The sequence below is a fragment of the Monodelphis domestica genome, chromosome 4, assembly GCF_027887165.1.
Source record: "Monodelphis domestica isolate mMonDom1 chromosome 4, mMonDom1.pri, whole genome shotgun sequence".
NCBI classification, from domain to species: Eukaryota; Metazoa; Chordata; class Mammalia; order Didelphimorphia; family Didelphidae; genus Monodelphis; species Monodelphis domestica.
Genome location: NC_077230.1, coordinates 388,852,111 through 388,879,234, shown reverse-complemented (window position 1 = coordinate 388,879,234; position 27,124 = coordinate 388,852,111). Strand labels below are relative to the sequence as shown.

Here is a 27,124-nt window from a genome sequence, read left to right as displayed (position 1 = left end):
CAATAAAGTGGTCTTTAATATCCATTCCATTCCCTCTCCTTTTCAGCTTTAGAGAGTTTATTTTAGAAGAAAGGTTTTCAGTTTGTACACAAGCCCTGAGGAAAATTGTTAACACCAAGTCAGAGTTTGGGCATTTTGCTTAATTTTATATTTATATCTATTCCAGTCAACCCCTAGTCTTTTTGTGGTAGAGGCAAAGATTCAGTTTACTGGTAACATTTTGATAATGAGATAACAAATTATACTAGAGTGTTTGTTGAGAGCCAGGCATTGGGAGTCAAAGTTGGGGAAACAGCTGACCTTTTATTGGGACTTTCCTTAGTGTAGATTTTCCTCTTTGAGATACCTGTAGAGCTGATGACTTTTATTATTCTCTCCCTTCCCTGCCGTAGTCCAGGCCTCCCTTTGCTTCATGCTTATTTCAACCTCAAGTATCCAGAAACATAGAATCTCAGAAATCTCAGAATCTCATTCTGAGAGAACTTCTTCCTTTTCTACAAATTGTTTATGTAAAACCAGAGTCAGACTTTTCCAGGGTCGCACAGCTAGGAAGTTTCTGAGGTCAAATTTTAACTCTCTAGGCTTCTATACTTCTGACCTTCTGTCTCTAGGCTTGGCTTTCAATCCATTGAGCTACTTAGCTGCCCCTCACCCTTTTTTCTATTTGTGTCCCCAGAGCTTAGCACAGTGTTTTACACCTAGCACACGTTTAAGTATGTGCTCTGCCCCTCCATCATGCATCCAGGATTCTCACTTCTAAAGAACGCAAAGGTCAGAACAGATCTCCCATTTAAGACCCCTACCAAGCAGCAAAGCTAGTCCTCGGTTCCCACTCAGCCTCCCTCCGAGTACCACTGTTCCGCTAGGGGGCAGACAGAACACAATTGGGACCCAAAGAGCCGCTCTAGCTAGCCTGGGGTCTTGGTCCCTTCTCTTCGGGCCCTGCGCGCTGGGCCACGTGATAGGGGCGCTGGGAGGCCGCTGCCAGGCGGAGGCTCGAGGGACGCGGCGCAAGCGCAGAAGCCGCTCCGCCGTTGCCTCGGCGCCGCTGCCGCTGCAGCCGCCGCCTGCTTCGCCTCATCAGCTGCGCTCAGGGCGCGTCGTCTCCCCCTCCCGTCTGGGTCGGGGGCCGGGCCATGTCCCGAAAGCAGGCGGTGAAGAGCCGGCCGGGCAGCGCCCGGAAGGCCGAGGCGGAGCGGAAGCGGGATGAGCGCGCGGCTCGGAGAGCCCTGGCCAAGGAGCGGCGGAACCGGACAGAGCTCAGTGCCGGCGGCGAGGAGGAGTTCGTCAGCTTCGCCAACCAGCTGCAGGCCCTGGGGCTCAAGCTGCGCGAGGTGCCGGGCGACGGGTGAGGAGGCGGGGGGAGGTGAGATGGAGGAGGAGGCGCGCACCCGGGATGGGGGAGGGGAGGCGCGCGCCCCGGGGGAGGAGGCGCGTGCCCGGGCCTGTCGCTTGAGAGGACCTGGGGAGAGGAGAGGGAGCCGGACCGGGGTACGGAGGTGCGTGCTGGAGGCATGGGCCAGTGAAAAGGTAAGGAGGCTGCGAGCATTTATTAACACCTTCAAGTGTAGCAGCTTAACTTTTTTTTTTTTAACCCCTTATCTTCGGTAGTAGAATCAAAATCGTATCAATTCTAACAGAAGAGTAGCAAGTGCTAAGCATTGAGGGTTAAGTGATTTGCCGGAGGTTACAGTTAGGAAGGGTCTGAGGTCAGATTTGAACCTAGGACTAACCGACTGTAGCCTTGGCGCTTTATCCACCAAGCCACCTCGCTGCCTTCAGTCGTTTAATTTTTTTTCTCACCCATAGTTTCCTTGTCTGTAAAATGGAGCACCTACCTCCCAGAGTTGTTCTTTGTGTGTGTGTATGGGGGGCTGTCAGATGAAGCTATGTAAATGACAGCTATTATGAATAATAGCAGGGGACACTCAGGGAACTGACAAAACGAAACAGCTCTTCCTCAAAGAACTTACTTACTATGTGATGGAGAGATTGGTAGTTTGTTCACTAGCATTGATTAAATGTTCAACTGGGTTTGGGCCAGGCATTGAGCCAAGCGATACAGGTACCAAGAAAGACAAAACAAAACCAAACAAAAAACCTGCTGCTCCAGTCCCTCCTGGGTCTCACAACCTAATTGGGTAGACAGCATGCAAACAACTCTATATGAAATATATACATAAAGTAAATGGGAGGTAATCCCAGAGGGAAGGGTATGCACAGTGACTTCGTTAGAAAGAGCTTGACTAATTGACAAGAGTGTACTGGTCTTGGGGATAGATGTGGAGACCAGATATGTGAATAGGATTGTGGGGATTTTCCTCTTCTTTTCTGGAACTCCTAAGGACAAGGGATAAAGGAAGCTCCTTGAGGGCAGAGAGTGGTTGATTTTTGTTTTTGTGTTCACCATGTCTCACTAAGACTTTTTTCCCCCTTCTTTTTGCCAGAAAAATGTGATTTAATTGGTGTAGGAACATCTCTTTATTAATCTAGATTTACAGTTGTCTTGCATCTTACTTAGATTTAGAGCTTGAAAAAAACCTTAGAGTCACCTAAGTCAATCTCTTCATTTTGCAGACTGAAAAAACTGAGACCCAGAGAGTAACCTAATGAGTAATAGCTTGCACAAGATTATATAGGCAAAAAAGTCAGAGGTGGATTCAGATAGTTTCATTGCCTCAGAATTCAACACTTCTTGTCATAATGGGTTTTTTCTCTCAACTTAGAATTGCTTAGAGCACTGAAACATTTATATGATTTGCTTAAAGTCACACAACAAATATATATGCCAGAGGTGAGGCTTGAACCCAGGTCTTCCTAATACTGTTCACTGAGCCTCTGCTTATTAAGTTGAATTGACTGGGTAAAGTGAACCCCAGGAAATAGGGACAGGGTGAGTGAGGTTGGACTAGGGAATTGAGCTAGGAAAATTGGGTCACTGGTGGGAATGAAGGCAGATGGAAGAAAGAACTCTAGAGGATAGGATGGATGAGTTTAGAGAAGTAGGATTAGCTTTCTGAGGAAGGAGCCCACTTTGAGGAAGAAGAGAGTATCCAGAGGTAACATCCCTGGGAAAACCTGATTCCTCAGGTTTATATCCACAGCTTTCTTAATTGTGTGGCTTATCATGCCTGTTCATAGTTGGAGAAGCTGAGGTCTAGAGAAGTGAGATTTTTGCTAAGGGGTTCGTGGTTATTAAGTATCAGTGCCATTTAGTTAGGACTATCTTTTGCTTTCTGGCCCAGGGTTTGATTTAGTCAAGTCTGTTAGGGGTAGAGAAGATGGGGAGAAATATATGGTTAAGTAATTAGGAGGAGGGGACCTGGGAGTTTGGGTGCAGTGGGAGAGGCCATGAATAAGCATAAATTTGAGAAAAGGCATGTGGTCACACGCACTTATATGTGTATGATGGGAAGGGAGGGTTACAAGTATCATAGATAATGGAGGGACAGGAAGCAGGACAAGCCTTTGAAAGGCAGGATTAGACATAGAGGAGGGGACTTGGGAACATGGTATGTCTCTTGAGAAGGAAGGATGGGGTAGGAACAGAGAAGATCTTGGGAGAGCCTTTCTCCTCTTCTCTCAGGTGCTGAGGTTATAGGAGAGGTAGAATGGGAGAGAAGAGATGAAAATTCAGTGGAAACAGGACTTGTGTCCTTTGTCTCAAAGGTGGGGAAAGAGGCTTGCAGTTAATACTACCACCTGGCATTCAGGGCTTTCAATGATGTAACCCCAGACTACCTTCCCAGCCTGCCTTCTACCTTACAGTCTGTCTAGGCTAGGCTGTTCTCCAATAAAGACCCCCTTTCTCAATATCTTGACCTTGTTTATATTCCATTCTGTCATCCTTCTTTGCCTCCTGACACCCTACTTATCCTCTAAGCCTCTGCCTAAATATCATCTCTCTAACCAACCTTCCACTCCTTATTAAATGACTAGTCTGCTAGACAGTCTGCTATATGCTGGGGTTACAAAGACAAAAACAGAATGCCCCCTGCCTTCAAGAAACTTACATTCTATTGAGACACAGGGCTTTTAGCCACCCTGTGGGCTTTCTCTGTGGCGGCCCTCAAGTCAGTAATAGGTTCTATTATCATACAAGTAAAGGTATTCCCTTGGGAAAGTAACAGATGTTGGTATGAATTGTTTTGTTGTAATCTTGTGGCAGTGATTTAACAGCTTACTGAATTCTACTTTTGAGCACCCTCTGGCTATCACCTGGAAACAAAATTCAGAATGTGGAAAATCCACCTTTTGGATTGAATATTTTTAGGCTTTTTTTTTTTTGCTGTGATTCACAAAGTTATGCAATCTGAGGTAGCACCTACATGAAAGCCATAATTTCTAATGGTCATAAATGGTGGTGGAATATTTTGTGTGTTACCCCCATCCCTTGGAGGCTTTGAACCATTTCTAAATTAACATAATAACTAGTGTTAAAATTTATTTAGAATTATATACTTAGAATATTTAGAATAAGTATTTAGAAGACTTATTTAAAAAGTCTCAAAGTCATATGAAAAAATTTACCTGCACACTTTCTCTTACCTCCTTAGCTATTTATCTTGATTGCCTCTAGTTCTGACTCTGCTAGTAGTTTACTGGGTTAGCCAGTGTCTTTACCAAAAAAAAATTTCTCTATCCTCTTCCTTTCCTCTCTGCTGCCCCACTCATGTTCCCCACTTCAGAAAGAAAGGAAAACAAGAGCCTGTTATATAGAGTGAAGCAAAATAAGAACCGGTTATAGAGTGAAGCAAAATAGATTCCCATATTGGCCATGTCAAAAAATAATACATTATTTTTTTATTAATCTTTTGTCTTTATTCATCACCCTGCCCCCTCTCAGGAGGTTGGTAGCATATTTTATTGTATTCTAGATTCATGGCTTATTGTTTAATTGATCATTGTTTCCAAGTCTTTCCAAGTTGTTAGTCTTTTTAGTATGTTGCCATTGTATAAAGTGTTCTGTTTCTGCTTACTTCAGTGCAAATCAGTTCATATAAATCTTCCCAGTTTTCTCTGAAACTTTACATCACCTTAATTTCTTCTTACTATATTGTCTTACAGACAGAGACACTACCTGAAATGACTTAATCTAACACGGTTTAAGCTGGTAGATAATTATAATTTCTGTAATGAAAAGATCACCTTCTTGGTGTCTAGATTTAATTCACATTCATTAGTTGGAGCTTAACAAGAAAAAAAATAATAGTTGAACCTTTAATGTTATTCTTTAAAGCTTTAATGCCCTCTCAGTCTATAGCTAGTCCTTGGTCTTAGATGGTACAGTATTAGCATCTCCCATGTTATTTTACTAATTAAAGTTAATGCTAATTTTAAATGTCTCTCTTCCAAACACATTTTAAAGCTTGTCTTACTTTTGTATTGTTTCCCTCTCTATAAATTCCTACTTGTGAATTCATTTATTTGTAATTTTAACTCTTAGAATACTTTAACTTTTTTATCGAGTAGCCTGGCAAGACTATGTGAGGCATGTTGTAGAATGAGAATATTAAAAAACAACTTTCTGTGTGTAAGTAAGCAATTTGGAATAAGACTGTGTCACTGTTTGGCTTCAGAATGGCATAATTATAATCACTGACTTTACTTCATAGTTGTGAGGATATGAGGTTGTGTTCCTGTCTTATTTGGATCTCAACAGTTTTGGACTTTTTTTTGGTCAGTTTCAATATTGGAAAATAGATTAGTCTTTTGGATATATGAAAGTTCAGGTGAAGTGTTGGAAATTGTGGTGACCTAGGCCAGTGGTTTTCTTTTGAGGAGAGTAAATGTTGATCCCCAGATGACTGGTAAGGAGTCAAGGGAAAAAAAACAGAACAAAACACCTTCCATTCCATAATAGACTTGTTTGTTCAATGAATGTTCGTTTGCATAGATTTGCTCTACTCTATCCTTAGGAATCAACCCTATTGCAAGAGCTTTTGCCCCTCCAGCTGCTTAGCCGGACAGATTCCTTTAGAGTCTAACAAACACTTATCTTTGGGACACTATCTAAAATGAGTAATGAGATAGCTGTGTCACAGAACTTCTAGTGAAACTAGGTTCTGAAAGAGGGCACTGGATATGGATTGCCATCTAGATTATCTGTTTCTTGGGTGATACAGGGAAATCCTAGATCTTTGGGTCTTGAAGAGGCTTCAAGAAGTAAGTCATCTGGTCCAAACTTCCCCTAACAGGGAAAATATTATCCTTATTTTACATCTAGGGCAACTAAGGCAAAGAGGGATTAAGTGGTTTTTCCAGGATTGCATAGCTAGTAAATGTAGATGAGAACAGAGGTTTTATAGGTTCTAGTGCAGAGCTTTTCCTACTGTGCTACATTCTTTCTCAACTAGATACTATTCTTTCAAAAACCGAGGAACTCTAAATTACACAGTAGCGAAATGAAATTTCAGAGGACTCTTGTTGAAACATGCTCTTCAACTTTAGACAGAGAATCAGTGGACTCAGTGCAGATTGTGACATATTTTCCTCCTTTCCTTTCCTTTCCTTTCCTTTCCTTTCCTTTCCTTTCCTTTCCTTTCTTCTTTCCTTTCCTTTCCTTTTCCTTTCCTTTCCTTTCCTTCTTCCTTTCCTTTCCTTTCCTTTCCTTTCCTTTCCTTTCCTTTCTTCCTTCCTTTCCTTTCCTTTCCTTTCCTTCCTTTCCTTTCCTTTCTTTCCTTTCCTTTCCTTTCCTTTCCTTTCCTTCCTTTCCTTTCCTTTCCTTTCCTTTCCTTTCCTTTCCTTTTCCTTTCCTTTCCTTTCCTTTCCTTTCCTTTCCTTTCCTTTCCTTTCCTTTCCTTTCCTTTCCTTTCCTTTCCTTTCCTTTCCTTTCCTTTCCTTTCCTTTCCTTTCCTTTTCCTTTCCTTTCCTTTCCTTTCCTTTCCTTTCCTTTCCTTTCCGTTTCCCTTTCCTTTCCTTTCCTTTCCTTTCCTTTCCTTTCCTTTCCTTTTCCTTTCCTTTTCCTTTCCTTTCCTTTCCTTTCCTTTCCTTTCCTTTCCTTTTCCTTTCCTTTCCTTTTCCTTTCCTTTCCTTTCCTTTCCTTTCCTTTCCTTTCCTTTCCTTTCCTTTCCTTTCCTTTCCTTTCCTTTCCTTTCCTTTCCTTTCCTTTCCTTTCCTTTCCTTTCCTTTCCTTTCCTTTCCTTTCCTTTCCTTTCCTTTCTTCCTTTCCTTTCCTTTCCTTTCCTTTCCTTTCCTTTCCTTTCCTTTCCTTTCCTTTCCTCCCTCCCTCCTCCCTCCCTCCCTCCCTACGTTAGTGTATAAATTGGTTTTGTATTTCTTGTCTTCTCACTGGATAGGAAGGGAGAGGCTATTACTTTTAGAGTGGGAAGATCACTGGACTTGGAGCCAGAAGACTTGGGTTTAAATTCTCTTCCTGTTTGATAGCTGTATGCCTGTAGGCAAGTACTTTCCTTTTTTGAACATTTGTTTCTTCCTCTGTAAAATGCAAAAGAAAAATTTTTTGTACTTTATACCTCACAGAATTTTTGGGAGGAAACTGCTTTGTAAACCTTAGAGCTGAATAAGTGTGAATTATTTCTCAAGGTTGTCTTCTCAGGGAGTCTTGAAAGGTAGTGTGCATTTCTTTCATTGGTGCATACTGACCCTGGGTCATTGTCCAAGTCATTCAACAAATCTTTTAAGGTTTTAAATATGGTATAGTGTAGAGAGCAATGAGATTGTAGTAAAAAAAGATAGTGTTCTGAAATTGGGGTTATGCTATATCACCTTGGTAGATTATGGAATTTTCTTGAGCTCAATTTCCTCTTTTTATGTAAAATAGAAATGATAATTCTTGTGCTGCCTTCTTCATTCATGTGGCTGTTGTGAGGAAAGCAGTTTGTAAACCTGTAAGTACTCTGTAAATGAGTAGTTTTTGTTCAGTGCCCTGGAGACCTTTCTTAGATTCATTTGATAAGAATCATTTTGTTAGCTGTTTATTATATGAAGATTTTGTTAACCAAAATATCTTTCTTTCCAGCAATTGTCTATTTCGAGCTCTTGGTGATCAATTAGAGGGACATTCACGAAATCATCTTAAGCACAGACAGGAGACTGTTGACTATATGATCAAACAGCGGGATGATTTTGAGCCCTTCGTGGAGGATGATATTCCCTTTGAGAAACATGGTAGGTTCAGTGGGATACTATAACCTCTTGGAGAATTGTATTAGGTAATAAATAATGTTTATTGGCAGCCTCAACCGTATTGTCATAAGGTAATTCTTTAAAATGATTTTCTTAATGAATGTCAGTTAAATAATATCAATGTAGCCCTCAAGTTTATAACTTACTTTCTTTTTGGAAAATTTTATTTAATTTGTTAATTTAGAATATTTTTCCATGGTTTCTTTTCATGTTCTTTCTCTTCCCTCTCCCCAACCCCCTCCTGTAGCTGATGCACAATTCCACTGGGTTTTACATGTGTCATTGATCAAGATCTATTTCCATATTATTGATAATTGCACTAGAGTGATCATTTAGAGTCTACATCCCCAATCATATCCCCTATAACTTTATTTCTTATACCTAAAGTGGGAAGAAAAAATGCAGGTCTTGTGGCATAGTTTTCACTTAAAGCCTCTTTCATCTTGAAAGGTGGAAACTAACCCTTTAAATGAACAATTGGTATTGCTCATTGCTGCAGGAGTCTCTCATCAGATCTTTTTAGAATTGGAAGGGACCTTAGGGATCATCTATCCCAACCCCCTCCTTTTTCAGAGCCTATTCTGTAACTGAGACTTAGAGAGATGGTGACTCACCCAAGGTTATACTGTAAACATATAACTGCTGAGGTTCAGTCTTAGTTTCTTTACAACTTAATGCAATGTTGTTTGATCTCTTATTCTGAGGAGATTGCCATAGCTTTTGAAATTTGCAGGTCAATTTTTATACAAATAAGTTAAGTATTGTTTAACCAAATTACATCTATTTAAAAATGAGTTTGTACATTTGCCAGTGTGAATTTCATTCTTATTGTTTTAATTCAAAGAAATTTGTTGAGTTTGGTTTTTTGATCCTTAGGAGAATGTTGTTCAGTTGTTTTTAGTCATGTCCAATTCTTCTGCAAACTCATTTGGGTTTTTCTTGGCAAAGTTACTATAGTCATTTGCCATTTCCTTCTCTAACTCATTTTAAAGATTAGGAAACTGAGGCAAATAGGGTTAAGTATCTTGCCTGAGGCCAGAGAGCTAGTAAGTATCTGAAGCCTAGTTTGAACTCTGGAAGATTCATCTTCCAGACTTCAGGCCCAGCACTCTATTCACTGAGCCACTTCATTATGTGGAGAATAGAAACTTTAAATTATTTAATTTTATAAAAAGTTTATATGTGGATTAAGAAATGATTTTTAGAAAAAAATGCTACTGAACATGTTGGGTACTCCTTTGAAGGTACATAGGAATGACAATGAAATAACTTAAGGGAGAGATTCTGTTATCAGAGATGAAAGAATTCTTAGTCTATATACCTTCCAGTTGGTGTCAGAGTTAAAGGTTTGGAAACCAGACCTTACATTTGTGGAGTAATTATAAGACATTTATTATGAATATAACTTTAAGAAGTGGAACAATCCTGAAAATTGGGGAAAACCCTTTCTTTGAATGCTAATATAAGTATTATTCAGTTATATTGTGGTTTTAAGACTTTCCAGTTGAAAGTCTTAAAAAAATGAAATGAGTTTGCATTTAAAAAAATGACTCTTTAATTCCACTTTTCTCTGGATACTACATTGCTCAGTGGTTTTAAGACTTCAATTTCAAGTGTCTTGCTCTGTTCTAGGGAATTTGTTGAGTCTGAAGTCCTTAGTACTTTTTCAGAGATCACAATCTTTTTATGACTATATTGAATCTCAATCTTTTCTGTAAGAATTTCAGGTAAGGCATCCAAGGTTGATATAGGTATTTCTTACCTGAAATGCACTTTATATGAAGCAATTTTTACGCCTATTCATCATGTGTATGAAGCAGAATAATTACCGAAGCTTTGTTTGCATTTTCAATGTTCTTTCCTGAAGCCTTCATTTTTCTCACTTATTTAGTTTCCAGTTTGGCAAAACCTGGTACTTTCGCTGGAAATGATGCAATTGTAGCCTTTGCAAGAAATCATCAAATGAATGTTGTTATTCATCAGCTTAATGCCCCTTTGTGGCAGGTAAGTCACCTTGTAGAGAATTTACAGCAAAGACTTTTATAAATAAATTAGCATTGGGGCTTCTTTAAGTGGAGGAGAGGGACTGGAACTGTGATTCCATTGGTCTCAGAGTCTCAGAGACTTGCCTACAGCCTATAAATATTTTTCTTTGGGGTCCTAAGTAATATGACCAGAAATGAACTGATGGGTTATGTAGGAAAAACTGTGAAGTAACATTTACACAGGTGGGCTTGTAACATCACAAGATCACACACTGATACACTGAAGTCTTTTGGAAGCTATCACCCAGCAAGCATTTATTAATGCCTGGTTGTGTTAAACATACTCTGAGACTTATCAAGGCCAGGAATGTTTGAATGACATAATTAGTTCTTTGGGAACAAAGAGAGCCCTACTATATCTATATATCTATATCTATATCTATATCTATATCTATATCTATATCTATATCTATATATATATTACAGGAATATTTTAAAAATGCCATTTTGTAAATTTGTTTGAGAATTTTAAGGAGAATTTTTTCAAAATGAGGATTTTAAGGTAAAATGTTCCTTTATTTCTATTCTGGGTTGGAGTAAATAGAAATAATAATAGTTAACATTATAGTGCTTACTATGTACCCCTGCTAAATATTATCTTAGTTATCTTCCCTACAACCCTGGTAGGTAGGTGCTATTGCTATCTCTTTTACAGATGAGAAACTGAGGCAAACAGTGATTTGCCACATATCTGATATGTGTTGGATAGATTTGAACTCAGGTGGTCCTGACTTCGATCTCAACATTCCACTGTGCCACCTAGCTGCACCTAAAAAAAATGTGTAAAGTTCTAGTTTCATATTTTATTTTTTATTGTGAATAGGGAGGAGGGAGGGCTGTCTATATACTTAAAAAGGTAAGATTTTTCTAAAAATGAACACTGTTGTTAAGAATAGCAGCTCACATTTGTATCAGACAGTCCAGTCTCTCCTGTCTTTAGGCTCCTCCATTCTTACTTTGAGGCAGGTGGTACGGTATTTACTTCATTCTCAAGGTATGGAAATTGAAGCTCTTCAGAATTTCACAGCCAGGTGGTTTCAGTTTGGCAGGCACTGATTAAGTGTTTGCTGTGTAATGTAGTGTTAGAGCCTGGGGATTTGGAGACATTTTGTATCCATGGGACCTTTTTCTTCTCTCTTTGACCTCTTTGGACTATATGCCCAGCAGTGGCATCTCTGGATCAGAGGGTATGGATAGCATAATCAGTAATTGAAAGCCATCCTGGTTTCTACTTCTTTGGGCCATAATCAGAAGTTTTTTTTGGCCTTCTAGAGGTAGTTCCTATGGGCATATTTGGCCTTCCTTCCTTTATAGAAAAGTAGTATCCATGGAGAGGTATTAGGCCAGGAGTGGGGTTTCAGTTGTAAAAATTAAATTAGTCTCTCTAATAAAAATATTATATTTTATGAGGTTTATTAAGGATCATTAGAAATCAAGGATACAAAATAATAACCACGTGCCCATGGCTGATTAGCCCATTCAAAATCCCCATGCTTTGCTTACTTCCTACATCATTGCAAAAAGAAATGGAAGAGAAGAGTCCATGGGAGACATTACTGCCAGTTAAATACTAATTGTGCTTTTGCCCAGGTGGAGACTCAGGTGAGATTATAGGGAATTCTGGGAAATACTAACAACTTCTGGGGATTGAAGTCTAGGGTTCACAATCTCCATTTTCACATGCCCCCCCTGAGGCCCGAGAAAGACTAGTCTCTCCAATTGGTCTTGTCAACATATCAGCTAGGAAATTACAATAATTTGAGGAAAAGAGAACAAAACCAAAGATTGCTAGGCACATTGACAAAAAGTCAATTAGGGGGCAGTCCCCTTTGGCATAAGAGTATACATACAAAACAAATGCATTTAAGCCCCACACAGTTCAAATCACCACATCCCAAAGTTCACTCTGGATCTTCTGGTGCAGCTTGTGGTCTGTGGAGGCATCTTCATGGTGTCTTCTCCAAACAGTTCACTTTATGGATTTGGAGAGGTAGCATGTTTCTTAACCTAAAATTACTCTCAAAAGGAATTTAAACTTTGCAATTTAAAATAATAATTATACATTCCCCCTCGAAGAGGGTGATTGAAAAACACAGGGATCATTTAGGGATGCATGGCTGAGTTATGAGGTATATGAATCAATTAGCAAGAGAAATCAAAAACATCAAAAAAATCCAAATAAAAAAAGAATTTCTGGATGAAATATAGACTATCAAAGTTTTATGTGTAAAAATTCTAAGTAAAGGAAAAATAAATCTATAACAGCTCCTTGAATCAGGGACCAATTAAAATGATTTTAGCAATGATGCATTTACCCAGTCAGTAGCCAGGACTACAGAAAGTTTGCCACACTATGAAAGACAGAAAAGGGACTATATTATAGGAGCCAGGTAGGAGCCAAATTTGAGATAGTTGGTAGAATGTGGAATAAGGAAGACCTGCCTTTAACACGTGTTAAACAGCTGCAACCTTGAACCCCAAACACATTCAAGTCCTCCTGTCTTGGCTCAAAATTTTCATCAACACCTTTGGGATTGGTTGGTCTTTTTGACCTTGTTCTCGATTGGCACTATGCCGTTTAGCTTTGTGCTTCTTTGGCACTGTGCAATGGCTCTTTTGTATTCTCTTGTCCTGGAATCAGACAGAATCATTAAGCAAAGTCCCATAATTTTTTAAAACAATGGCATCATTTTTTATAGTCTAAAGCTTTTGGGGCATGCATTGGCATTATAGCAAATATATTTTAAACTTATATTACTGCAAAATCAAAAAAGTTAAAGAAAATATTAATACTGATGACATATGCTTCAAATTTAAAAAGGAAAGAAAAAATACTGAAATATTATATTGTATATGCAAGAAAAATATAATAAAGTTTTAAAAATTCAAAAATATAGCTTATAATCATTGAAACACTGTGTTAGCTAAGGAAATATAGAATATAAGGTTTCTCACCAAAAATGAGATCTATTTCCTCTTCATACCTGGCCATGATCCACTGTGAGTACAAGGCAAATGAATTTCACAAAGTAACAGTTTTTTATAAAGAACAGTAGTACAACATGTAATGCACATTCAAAAGGTATAAATATCCCCCAAATTCGCAATAGCCCAATTAATTACAATAGCAAACAAACCCACTATCATTTTTCACATGAGTTGCTGTGTGACGTTTTTAAAAGCCTATGAACTGATGGATGTTTGTCACAATTTTTAGATATAGCAAATCTTTCAACCTTGGCAAATACATTTTTAAACAAAGAAAATTTATTTGGGTCTAGAACATCATCAAGAAATCTAGATTGTTCTGGTGGAAGTAAAGTGAGCTGAAGAGTTATAAATGAGAGATGCTCCCTTTTGGGAGCCATCCAGGGTTACCATGCCCTGGGATCAACTTCCCAGCTCCTTTGGTATGCGACTGTGGTGTCCCATCCATTCAAATTTTTATAAATGTGGGAGGTGGGGATTATAATTGTATTTCACTTCAGCTACTAAAATAGGTCTTACCTCCTGTTAGAGGCAGGCAAAATGATCAGAGTTGTTGAAAAAAAAATCTAAAAATCATGTCTAAAGACCCCTTAAAATCAGTTTTAGATATTTAGCTCATTAAATTTTCCAAAGGTTGTTATACAATTGTAACCAGTTTTTTTGATGAAGTCCATCCATCCTCTATGTGACAATTTATAAAGCCAAAATAGAAAAAAGGCTGTTTTTTTAATATGAGCTTATTCAATAATGTTTGTTCATTATAGTTATAGGGGAAAAGCAACAGAATATAACAGTAGTTAAAACCCAGGACATTAAAATGATTCAGTGTAACAGAATAGTATTGAATATAGTAATATATGAGCTTAAAATCAACAAAATTAAATTTTAAACCAATCAGCAAAATGAAATAAAATACAGAGATTTTTATAAAACATTGGAGTCTGAAAAACCTTAAAAAGATAACCTCCAGTCTCTTTAAAGTTTGTTTTTTTTTAACCATTTAGATTCCTTTTGTCTTCCATAGTGAGGATGAGTTTTTGGAATCTCAAATTGTGCAGGCCCAAATGGCAGAGAGTTGCAGGGAGATGAATTTCTTCTCTGAATGTCAGGTAAAGTAAGTAAAAGTACCAGTGCACTCAAAAAATATCCTTTGAAATAGGCAATGCACTGCTCTCTCATAGAATATGCCATACTTGTAATCAACTTCCTGTTTGGAAAAATCTCTTCCTTCTCCTCATCCCCCCCTTGCCGCCCCCCCCCCCCCCCCATCCCCTGCCACGAGGAGGTTAATTGTAGCCTAAGGAAAGAACACCCCAGTTTTTACCAGTTGGTTTGTGATTCTAAAGACACAGGGGCAGCTACCAGCAGCCTGGGTCCTTAGGCTGGCCTCGTGTGATCTGGCTGGGAGGCTGGAGATCAGCTGGGGCCGGGGCTGGGGTGGGAGAATGATCTGGGTCAAGCAGGTGGATGGCTAGGGGCAAATGCGGATAGAGCGCAGAAGCAGGCAGCAGGAGCGATCTGAATCAAGAGAGCCTTGGCAGGAGAAACGTGGCTTAAAAAAAATTATCTACGCTATCTTTAAAAAAAAAATTGAGAAGTTCTTGTCCAAGTGGTTGCCATAAACTGTAAAAATTAAATTAGTCTGTAATAAAAATATTATATTTTATGAGGTTTATTAAGGATTATTAGAAATCAAGGATACAAAATAATAACCACATGCCCATGGCTGATTAGCCTATTCAAAATCCCCAGGCTTAGCTTACTTCCTACATCATTGCAAAAAGGAATGGAAGAGAAAAGCCCGTGGGAGGCGATACTGCTAGTTAAATACTAATTGTACTCTCGCCCAGGTGGAGACTCAGGTGAGATTATAGGGAATTCTGGGAAATACCAAGGACTTCTGGGGATTGAAGTCTAGGGTTCAAAATCTCAATTTTTATACAGTATACATTGTTAAGGTGAAAATCACCTTTAAAGGTTGTTATAATATTAATTTATGGTCGCCAAGGAATTTACTTATGAAATTCCTAAAATGAAACACTCAAGTCAGAATGGAGTTTATGGTGGTTTAATCACAATGGGAGTAAGAAAAAGGGAGAGAAGGAGAGAGGAGAAAAGGGAAAGGGGTTAACTCAACCTTCTGGCCAAGCCAGAGGGAGATTAGGCCCAAAGGGCCAAGGTAGAGTGACTCATGTGACCGATCTGAAGGGAAGCTCTCTGCGAGCCTCCTCCCTCCTCAAGCTCCTAGCACAAACTCCCGCCTAGCTCTCTCCACAGGAAGTGAGCGGATTCCAGAGGCTGTTCCCTACCTTACTTCCTGTGCCTCACAAGTGCCAATGGTGGCTCAAGCTTGGCTTAGGACAGCCCAGGTGGGCAGTTAGTTAATTCTGATTTGTCATTGACTAACACATGCCCGTGTGGTGTGGGTGTGCACAATTTTGGCTGCTAGACCAAGCAAGATGGAGATTTAAAAATTCACAACATTGCCAGCACGTTTCTTCCTGCTTTGCTTTCAGATTCGTGGCACAGACAAAGCTAACGTTAGGGAGCTACACATTGCATATAGGTATGGTGAGCACTACGACAGTGTTCGGAGAATCAATGATAACTCAGAGGCTCCTGCGCATCTTCAGACAGAGGTGAGTGTGGTCTTCTTCTCAGTTGCTTTAGTCTAGTAGTAGTATTCCCTGAAAAAAACAGAGGGTATCCTTAGAGTTCAATAGTCAGTATGGATTTTTTCATGGAGAGCTAGTCGTAGGGAGCTGCAGGGTTGATTTCCTTCTTGATTCAATTCAGATAGAGGAACTGAGGAATGCTTTCTCACCAGAGAGCTTTCTGTTTCTTATAGAAGCAGTTAGTACTCAAACTGGCTTCCTTTCACTGAAATTTTCACTTTCCTTCTATTCTTTTTGCATGAAGTAGCTAGCATTTTCCTTGCAGATTAAGGGATGATGCTACTTATGGATGAATTTTAGGGTCCCAGGAGTATATTGCTTTGTGATTATGGAAACTGAACTTGGTATTAACTGAGTTTTTAGGGACATTATTATGGAATTAGGTGTGCAACATTAGATAAATTATGGTCAGATTGGATTGATCCCTTGGGATGGAAACTCTTGGATCACGATTTGTTAATCTTTATTCAAAACATAGAAAACCAGATGAAATACAGGATTTTATTCCCTCATCTGTGTCTTCAAACAATATCTAAAAGTAGATAAACCCTCTCTTGTTGCAATAATTCAGCTGGGGTTAGGACAGTGTAAAGAGTTGGGTGGGGCGGTTCTTTTATTCTTGCTGCTGCCAGTTCAATGGGAGATATGTGTGCCTCTAATGTTGATCAGTTAGTATCAATATTATGGCTTCCAGCACTATAAAGAGCAGCTAGAGATGTTGTTGGTCTGGTGTTGGCTGGGCTGATGCTTCTCCACATCTAAGACAGTTCAATAAATGTCTGATGTCTTTTTATATTGATGCCTTCTGTCTACATCTCGGTTACTTCTGGAAGTGATTCCCTCATTGTAACAAAGGAAAACAGCTAAGCAGAAACACTCAATGTGGTAACTGCCCTTAGATATCCTTTTGTGACTGGGACTTGGGACTCGGGATGGTGGTCCTCAGTCTCCTTGCCTGAGTCAAGTGTTGACCCAATTATTGGTCTTTGTCTTGAAATATCTTATAATCTTTTTCATCATTATTCTTTTATGGATTTTTTTTTTGAGATCAGAATATCTACTTTTAATGAAGATAATAAAAACAGCCAAATCCATGATTTTTGTCTTCAGACTTAATTTTTTTTTTTTTAGTTTCAGATGCTTAATAAAGATGAATCAAATAAGAGAGAGAAGATTAAGCCAAAGGAGGAGGACTTTGAAGAAGACTTGAAAGATGAAGTAGATGATGCTGTACAGAAAGTTTGTAATGCAACTGGATGTTCAGTTAGTATCCACATAGTAAATAAATACTTTGTAAGCAATACTCATTAGAGGACACGTCTCTTGTTCACTATAGTTTGCAATGTTACTACCACTGAGAAGACCTACCACTTTCTGAGATACCAATAGGCCTGTTAAGTACCAAAATACTTAAATGAGAATTCCAGTTTCCTGCCTGATGATACTTCACTTACTGGATTGCATCAGCTGATTGTATATGAGGGATTTAAAAAAAACTTTAATGAACACTGATTATTCATTTCCCTTTCATTTTGTAGATTTGCCTGGTATTGCTCTCATTATAAAAATAGCATATGTGGGTTTTCTAATTAGTGTTTGGCATTGGTAAAAATCTATTAAAAAGAAGAGAACTTTTTACATTAAAAGTAGGGAACTAAAATAGTATTTAGATCTGTCCTAAGGTTATTTGAAAGACTTTAGTGATCACTCTAAATGGATGCTCTAAGGTAATGCTCTGTATTTTTGAAATGATGGACTTCTGCTATGATGAGTAAAGCATACAGAAATCTTTAACTCGGGCAGTTGCCGTATTTTATTAAATTGCTTCAATGAAATTGGATAGAGACGTGTAAATAGGATATTGACACATCTTTCTGATTTTTTGGATAGGATGTTAATTTAATAGTCCAGAACCTGGAAGCTGAGAATTACAATATTGAATCTGCAATACTTGCAATGAACCAGGGAAAAAGAAATTGTAAGTAGATAACATACTGTTTATGAACCTGCAAAATGAATTAGTATTCCTTTGTTCTCAAACTATAGACATTATAATTTTTGTTAGCATTAGCTCCTCTAGTTGGTTTTATAATTGTGAGAACCATTTCATCATAGACAGCTTTTCTGACTTTGACTTCTCAGAACTGCCCCAATAGAATAGAAGGACATTGTACCTTATATATTTTTTTAAATCATTAATTATAATCTACCATTTTATTTAAATCACCAGCATCTACCAAATGATAGCTTTTAAATTTATCATTACCTTACCAGTTATCTTAAGCCATGTAGTTTCCCAGGTGGTGTGTGTGTGTGTGTGTGTGTGTGTGTGTGTGTGTGTGTGTGTGTGTGTGTGTGTAAATCCCACATCTAACCCAAGGGATGCAGTTTAGTTAATGTATCTTAGATTCTCTGACTCTAGCAATAGTCTTTAGGGGGTTAAGTGAAAATGCAAGTTCTTGAAAACGCATGTTGAAAACCAAAGCATCTTACTTAATTTTTGTGTGTGTGAAGACTGATCATGAGAAAGACCATCAGGGTGTGTATATGTCATGTGTGTATGTATGTGCATGTGTTTTCATGCTACTGTATATGTATTTCTTGCGCAGTTACCTAAAATCTTTCAGCCTGTTTGGATCCTTTTATTTCTTGCTGTGATCAATTGATATTTGTGGCTTGCTAGCAAAATTCCTCAGGAAAGCTGGCTTTCCAAATGATAATGTTCTAGGGACCCAATTAGCCTTGGACTCATTTAAAATGGCAGCTATATTCTTTGAGCATCTTGGATTCTCAATTTTTTTCAGCGCAATACCTTTCTTTGGATGAGGCAGAGGAGAAACTAGAGATCCATGGCAGAACTCAGAAACAGCGTGGCTCCTTATGGGAGGAAGGCGGCAGTGGAAACAGAATCTTTGGAAGTCAGGGCTTAAGTGAAAATGGAAATGAAAACAATAAAACACAAACTAGTCCTGTTGGAGAAAACAAAACAAGTAAAAGCCAGCCTTCCAAGGTATGTATGAGGGGAGTGGAAAGGGGAATGGTAGGATACTGATTATTAGTTATTTGGAATTGAAGACAGAATTGGAAAGAACCCCAAAGGAACCTCATATAGTATATTACAACTTTTTACTGAATAAGTACCATTCTCTAAGCAGAGATCTATCTAATTCACCAGATTAAAATGTAACTGGGAGATGTTTAATTAAATAAATACAAATACAGTACAACATAGATAATGTTAATTTGTGGTATTCCAAGTTAGTATGTGGCCACAGGGATCCTATTTTATTTTGAGTTTGACAACACCACCCCATAGCATCCCTGACAATCATTGTGGGAACATGGCAACATTTCACTAAGGCAATCCATTCCACTTTTGGACAGTTCTGATTGTTAGGCAATTCCTCTTTATGCTAATCCAAAATCTTATCTCTCTGTAACTTTTATCCTTTGGTTCTTTTTTTAAAAAACCTTACATTCTGTCTTAGAGTCTCTGTTAAATATTAGTTCTGTGGCAGCTGAGTGAGGTATGGGCTAGGTAAATGGGGTCAAGTGACTTGCCCAGCATCACACAACTATGAAGTATCTGAGGCCAGAGTTGAACCCAGGATCTGCTATCTGCAGGGCTAGTTCTTTATCCACTGAGATACCCAGCTACTGCTCATCTTTTTGGTTCTAATTATGCCCTCTGTGAATAAACAGAGTAATGAAAGAATAATAATTCCTCTTTCATGTGACAACACACTAGGTATTTGAAAATAGTTATTATGTTTCCCTAATTTTTTCTGAACTAAATATGAAACATGATATAATAACTAGGATTAATTTTAAATACTCAGATTTACTTTAAAAATTAAGTCCTTACTATGTCCAGTTTACTGAGTTTTTGTAGGAACTTGACCTGCTTGGTCTGGTCTCTGATTAAATGTGTGTGTCTGTGTTCACAAAAAATACAAATTTGCATTATTTTCTATTTGTCCATATTTATTTTAATATTTGTCATTTTTGTTGCACAATAATATTATTACATTATTGTACTATTAATTCAGCCAGTCTGTTGGATGTGTGGATTTGTACAGAAAATACTTTTGTACAAAAAATAGACCAACTTGCTTTTCTTTTTTTAAAGCTTTTTTTCTCCCTTTTAATGACATCCTTAGGATGTAGTCCTCAACAGTGTGATTGTACAGTGGGTCAAAAGTTATAACTTTCACTGAATATGATGACTTCATTGGTACTGATAACTGATTCCAACTGCCATACATTAGACTTGTTGCCCTTTCTAGCTCCTGTCCTTCATTACCAAATAAATGGCTTTCCTTCCAAATCTATAATTCTTCTGAATTTTCCTATTCCATGAAGGACACCATGCTTCCAGGTGCCCAGGTTTGTAATCATGAATTCCTTATTCTCTCTCACCCCACTTATCCAGTCAGTTGTTAAGTCTTGTCAATTCTACTTCTACAACCTCTATCCCCTTTTTTTCTTCTCACAAGGCTAATAGTTAGACCAGAACCTCATCCTTTCTTGTTCAATTGTAGGATCTTTTGAATTAGTTTCTTTTCCTCAAATATCTTCTTTCCAATCCATCTTCCAAAATAATTAATAGCCCTAAATAGCCAAATTAATAGTCTTAAAGCATAAGTCTGGCCATTCTCTTCCCTTTCTTGGTTTACTTAAGTAGCATCCTTGTTACCTTTAGATTCAAATACTAACTCCCTTTCTTTGGCCCTTAAACCACTTAAGAACCTGGCTCCATATTGCCTTTCTATCTTTATTTAATCACTTCCCTTATGTACTCTGATGTTCCAGCCAAACCAGCCTTTTTTGTATACCTCATACTCTTTCACTTCCACTCCTTACCTCTGCTCCTTATCCTTTTACCCTCATGTCTTGAATTCCTTGTTTTCATCAAAGTTTATAGTGTCACTTTCCATATAGGCCTTTCTGCCTCCTCTCCCATCTTCATTGCTATGTGCTGATATTTAGATTTATGTATCTATTTCCCATCAAACTTGTTCTCTGATAGAATATTACAAGCTCCCTTCATGGTTTCACTGTTGCCTTTATATCTTTACTGCCTGGCACATGATAAAATGGCACACTTAATGCTTGACAGATTCCTTTCAAAAAAGCTTGCATCATTCCATATACATCAACTTGTTACTAGGGTGCTGATTTCCACATTAAATTTGTTTTTAGCAGTTTTTTAAAGGCTCATTTTGAGATTCTCTTAAAATTATTTTAATTTGAATTTTTCAGGTAATTAGAAAATTTGAGAAGTAACATATATGTTGACTCATGAGGGAAAAGGGAGAATGGAAAAGAATGAAATTTAGTTATTTTGTTTTTTTCACATCTCTACTCAGAGATGGACTTAAAATTGAGTGGCAATCAGAAGTTATTTCTTTAACGTTGAACATTTCTAGAGTTCCTACCGAAAAGCTAATGTGCATGCACTGCTGGCCACCACTGTTTTTTCTTTCTTGTAGGCAGCCACAGTCTGTCAGATATATTTGCACTGATATGGAAAATCTTTTTCAGGTAACAAATAAACAAAAGAGAGAGCAGCAGCGCCTAGAAAAGAAGAAGCGCCAGGAGGAACGACATCGTCAGAAAGCGCTGGAGAATAGGAGCAACAACACTGATAACAATCGAAGCGAGGCAGACGTTAGTGCACAGGTCACCTTGGTGAAGACCTTTGCTGCCCTCAACATCTGATTCGTCTTGGTGTCTTTTAAAACAAGATGATGGAAATGGATTGCTGAATAGGAAATAGACTAAGCTTTCTGATAAGGCCATCATTTAAAAAAAAAAGAAAGGAAAAAGCTAACAAAACATATACCAAAACATTAGTTTGTTGCTAGCTCTTTTTAATTTAGCATTTCATCAGTGATGTGTTCTTTTTTATTGTTGTTTTGACCACACATACAGTAAAAATCACCTTCTGTAAAACTCAAGAACTTAGGAATGGTTAATTAGGTCAAGTGGAACATTTTTAAGTGTGGCTCTGCTCTCCCTGACAATGAGTTCAATGGTTTTGGACTCTTTCCTTAATATTTGGGTGAGTTTTGCTTTATTATTCACAAATTAATTCAAGTTAGTAGTTTCGAATTCAGAATGACAAGCCTTTCCCTTGTTTTTTACAGACATTAATATACAGGGTAGTTTGCAAATGATCTCCAACTCAGGAACAAGCTTAGATTTCTTTTTTTTTTTTCTTCTCTTCCTAATTGCATAGACAAAAATTTAGGAACTATTTTTCCAAAGCTGAATAATACAAGGTTAGATGGGGCCTAGTCAGGGTGAAAATAGAATAATGTAGATTTCTCCCCATCCTGGATTTTAATATTGAGTTTCAACCTGGACCAGGTGCTCTTCATGTCTAGTTGTACTCAAGCCATGTGCTAGCTAATACTTTTGACTGTTGATGAGAAAAAAAAAAGAAAAAGCAGAATTGTTAATTTCTTGATACCCATTTCTTTGAAATGGAAAGGTTGTCTTATTGTTTACAAACCATTTTTGGAAGTTTGGACATGACTGGAGCAGGGTTTTCTTTTCTTTCATAGTAATGAAGGATATGTCAAGGAATTCCTGACTTGATATCTGAGAAGAAACTTCCTTCAAAGGGGTTCTTTATATGTAGGACTGTTTTTAAAGAAGGAGAACCATAGATGTTCGGAAAAATGATTTTTGTTTTTGTTTTCCTGAATTGATATTTTAAACACCTCAGATTTCTTCTATTTTAGATTTGGAAAGCTGCTATCAAAGATGTTGAGGGAACTTGATTGTGCTGGTCCATGAATTAAAGTTTCTTTAGGAAAATTTATTTATTATTAATATTAATGGCTAGTCATTAATATTAATCTTTACTTACTAAGGAAATAAAATTCCTTGTAATAATGAAATTATTTCTCATTGTTGGGGTTTTGATAGTAGAAAAAGCTCACTACACTTGTCATTGTAGATCACTGGGTTGGAACAAATATCTCAGCTAAGGTCCTTAAACTATAAGTCTAATTCTGAAATTGTGTGCCCAGATTTGAGCAATTTAAGCATGTTTTCTCAGAATTCTTAGTTGTGTGAAGGAACCTGTTCCTATCTGGGAGTGTCTGTGTGTGGTGTTTAATCTTAAAATGTTGACTGATTTGTGTGAAAACAGTACTTGGTGAGTCAAAGTTAGATTGTAAGCTGATTTTCTATTTAAAAAAAAGTTGTAAAGATTCCCAGAAGGGGAGACCTATAAAAGCAATATTTGAATTGTTTAGATAGTGCAGTCTGGGCTGGTCCTGGATTCATGGAATTCTCTTTTTAGTAGCAGCATCTTTGCTTGTGTTGGTTTGAATGATGTGTTTTGATTATTATTTTTGTCTCCATTTTGATGAATATTTGATTGGAACATGAACATTTCCCTGGGATTGTTCCCAGGACATTGTGGTTTGGGATTTTTCCAGAGTACAGATTATATAATATTTATCAGGTTTCTTAAATAGCTAGGTGGAGATAGACCATGCATACTGGTCAATAGAGTTTTTTTTCTTCTGCATATTGTAGAATCCCTAGTTAAGATAGTCTCCATTATTTAAGCAAAAGACTCATTTTGTCTTTTGAGAGCTACCTTTGAGTGTTTTTTAAAAAAAATACTTTTATAAATATAATTTAAGATTGGTTACTCTGTTGGTATTCATATCTGGGCACATTCCTAATTGGGACCATGCTTTTTCTGAATGAGCTATCTTTCTGTTCTGTTGGGTTTGTGCTCCTATATAACAACTGACAGAGGAGAGTGGGCCCCATCAGAAGAGAGATGTGATTATGAAGTTCAGCAGAATTATTTATCAGAGGTAACTGAAGGGACCATAGTAAGAAATGTTGGAGGATACTACCTCTTTGCTTCATTGGTCACTGATAGTGGTCAAGAGGGGCATATCTATCTTTAGGAATTTGGGAGGCACTATAAAGATATTTTAAAGGATATTTTGTTATATTTCATTCCCAGGATTGGGTAGTTATAGTCCATAAAATTTCTGAGATTAAATGACAGTGGTTGTATTTGTCAACCAGCTGCTTCAGTGATATGTTTTATTGTCTTCTCTCACTGTGGTTGTAAATTGTGTTTAAGTGCTAATTTTTAGGAATTGGGGATATGGGTTTTCATCTTGGTAGATATCTTTTAGCCTAAGATCTATTGCCTCAGTTTCTTATAAAGCAAGATAAATGGAATCAATGTATGCACCTTGATAGGACCTTGATATTATAGAATGTAACCACAATTTTGAAAGTTCTGTATTTTTAATATCTGATAAGACCATTTTTGGTGACTGCTAGCCTAGCCAGAGTCACCCTTTTGAATCATGATTAAGGTGTGAATCTTTTAACTTCCATATCATCCCTTGAGAGATATTGAGTGCTTTAGCTTGGTTTTCCTTGAATGCTCTTACTATAGTCAAAAGAAGGGAACAATCAACAGCTTTGTGGTAGTTTAATTAGTAGCACTACATTTATTATAAAAGTTTCAAGAGAATTTTTCCTATTGGGATAGGAGGGGAAAAAACCTTACTGTGACAGTTGAACCAGAGAAAAATGTATGGGCCAGACCAATTATATTTAGTACTGCTAGAAGCCACCAGAATGAATTGTGGAGTTAGATTTTCACTGTATATGCTTGTATAATACTCTTGACAAAATGAACCTATGCTTTCAGGTATGATCTTTGGGTGAGGAAGTTGTGACAAAAAGAAACTTCATAACTGCTAGCTGAGGACCATCTAGAGTTTCTTCCATAAGCACAGAAAACATTTCCATAGCTCTCTTGGCATCAAGGGTTTGCACTGTCACCTCTCCTATGGAGCAACTAGACCTGGGCTCAGGAAAAGCTGGAATGTAGGTAATTTCTAATGCTCTGCAAATGCTAATTTAGGGAAGCCTTTGGCTAGTGAAACCTATGAATGTGCAATGAAATGGGGAAACCTTTCCTTGAACTTTTTGTGGATGAGTTAAATGGGCTGTGTCACTGTTTTGGACATTCAAGAAGCCCCCATTGTAAATATTCCCTAACATTCCCTTTCAACTAATACGGTAGGTCTTGATTCCTTTGCTGCAGTTTCTCTAGTTTAGGGAAACCTTTTACTGGGTCAACAATAGTGACCTCAGTTCACCATTCCTGAAGTGCTAAATTCTAAAGAAACTTGATCATTTTCAAAGCAGGAAGTAAAGGAATAGAAAAGTGAATTTTGGGGTGGAAGTAACCTCAGAAAGACATGCTTGCCAACTAGGTCCTTACAGAGATTAATAGTCCAGTTCATTGCAGATATAATCTTAGTTCTTCATTTTGGAGTAGTACAGGTATGCACATTTTGGCCTCAAGACGCTATTCATTTCAGAGCTTTTTAAGTATTGAAACTATACAATTTGCCTGTGCATCATTGACCTTAGTTATTTCTTAATGTCATTTATCTCAGACTTCACAATAGGTATTATTCAAAACCAGAGGGCTTCATATAGCTATTCTTATGTGGAAGGCATCATTAATATTAATAGACATCACTTTTTACAGATATGTCCTCCTGCCAAGTTGAAAATAAAATTGTTTTTATTGACTTACAAAATTTAAGCTTTGTTCCCAAGTTGTGATGATAACTTATATTTGCATAATGCTTTTACCAAGAAATTTTCCAACAACAGCTCTATGAAGTTGGTAGTGCAGGTGTTATTCCCATTTTACAAATGAGGAATTTGAGGTTTAGAAAAGGGAAGTGGCTTGCTCATGGTCACATAGCTAATCATTGTCAGAGATGGGTTTTGAACCCAGGACTATTGACTCCCAAACCAGCACTCTTTCTATAACACCATGCTGCCTAACATTGAAAATGATCAGATTCCCTTTAAAATCATATGTATAAATGAAAGATAGTGATTTTCTGAAAGATAATAATATTGAAAATAAGTCACAAAGTGCAAATACTGTTCTCTGTCTCAAAATGTATGTCTTGAGGATAGAGCCATATGAGAGATGTATGCCTTGTCTGTTCCCTAGATGTTTTGGTTTAGATGTTTAGCAGAGTGGATACCAGTTTTTGAAACTTATTCAAACTAAATAATCAATTTCTTTGAAGCAAGATATACCAGTGATAAAGAACCTCTTTCCCTCCTAGTTCCTTTCCTTTTACTACACCCAAATCCCCCATTACTTGTCTCATCATGGCTGGTAGGAGTGGAAGGTAATTTGCCACTTGATGATGATTCTGTGGTCCATATAAAGTGGACTGGCAGGTCTTATGCCAGTTCATATTAGGGAATAACCTAAAGACTATTTGTATGATTTCTTTACAATGATTTGACCTTGGACATGAAGACCGAACTACTGTTTGTTCCTCTGGATGCTTCCTTCTGACATGGATGTGTTTCAGTATGAACCTTATATTCTGCCCTTGATTCCCCTTTTTCTGTGGATTAAAGGGCATCTCATTTCCCTGGCTATTAATCTGGATACTTCAGCAACCATACATTCACATAAAAGAAGGGAGAGAGGTGAATTGTTACCTCAAGCCTGCCTGCCCTTGGGTCTGCAGTCATGGCTCTGGTGTGTCAGCATGTCCTTAACAAAGGGTGTGCATGTATATGTGTTGATGTACGAGGGGCCTTCTCTTTTTTCAGATTGCACTATACTTGTTCTAGCTTCAGTTTGGAGATATTTAAGACCTCCATGGGGTCATGATCCATAGACTTAGCAAGTCTTGCCTTATCTATGGAAATTGATGATGAGAAAAGTGTCCTAGAGTCTAATGTCTGTAGTTTACACCCCAAAGTGGTTTTTTTTTCTGTTGATCTAAGCCTTTTTTATTTTTTATTTACCAAAGTACTGTACTTGGCTATTTGCAGTGTTTTCAAACCAAATGTTTCTGTTTTGTGTTCTTAATTTTAAATTCTCGGTGCAATAGAAGCTGCAAAGATGTGCCACTTTATCTATGAAAAATGGAGTTTTGTATTCTGATGAAATCTAGATTAAAAACCAACTTTAAAGTTGTTTTACCAATGTGTGGCCACATTTTGTGAGTGACTGAGAGAGTGGCTGGTGTATGGTTCTTGGTACTGTTCTTTGTAAAAAACACATTTTTATTAATATATTTTGTTTTTATATAACTGATACTTCCCAGTATATTACTCCCCTGCAAAAAATACATGACCTTATACATAGCATTCTGTATCCATAATACCTGATCACTATAAAGAATAGGGCCAAAATTTTTCACCAAGCCAAGTCAGATG

At 37.7% G+C, this 27,124-nt stretch overlaps 1 protein-coding gene across 2 annotated transcripts; it reads left to right on the top strand.

The window, feature by feature from the left end:
* Positions 1-988: 988 nt before the first annotated feature.
* Positions 989-26,891, top strand: OTUD3 (OTU deubiquitinase 3). 2 transcript variants are annotated; one of them, XR_001622386.2, is made up of 9 exons: positions 989-1,348; positions 7,982-8,130; positions 10,040-10,152; positions 15,698-15,820; positions 16,988-17,119; positions 17,747-17,834; positions 18,661-18,866; positions 21,401-21,920; positions 24,561-26,891. XR_001622386.2 is itself a non-coding variant. In XM_056795680.1 (8 exons), exons 1-8 carry the CDS (start codon positions 1,137-1,139, stop codon positions 21,575-21,577), a joined length of 1,194 nt encoding a protein of 397 aa, XP_056651658.1. In that variant the 5' UTR covers positions 989-1,136; the 3' UTR covers positions 21,578-26,891. The 2 variants fall into 2 exon arrangements, 1 of the variants encoding a protein (XP_056651658.1); XM_056795680.1 differs by having other exon boundaries at positions 16,994-17,119; positions 21,401-26,891.
* The last annotated feature ends 233 nt before the right edge of the window (positions 26,892-27,124 follow it).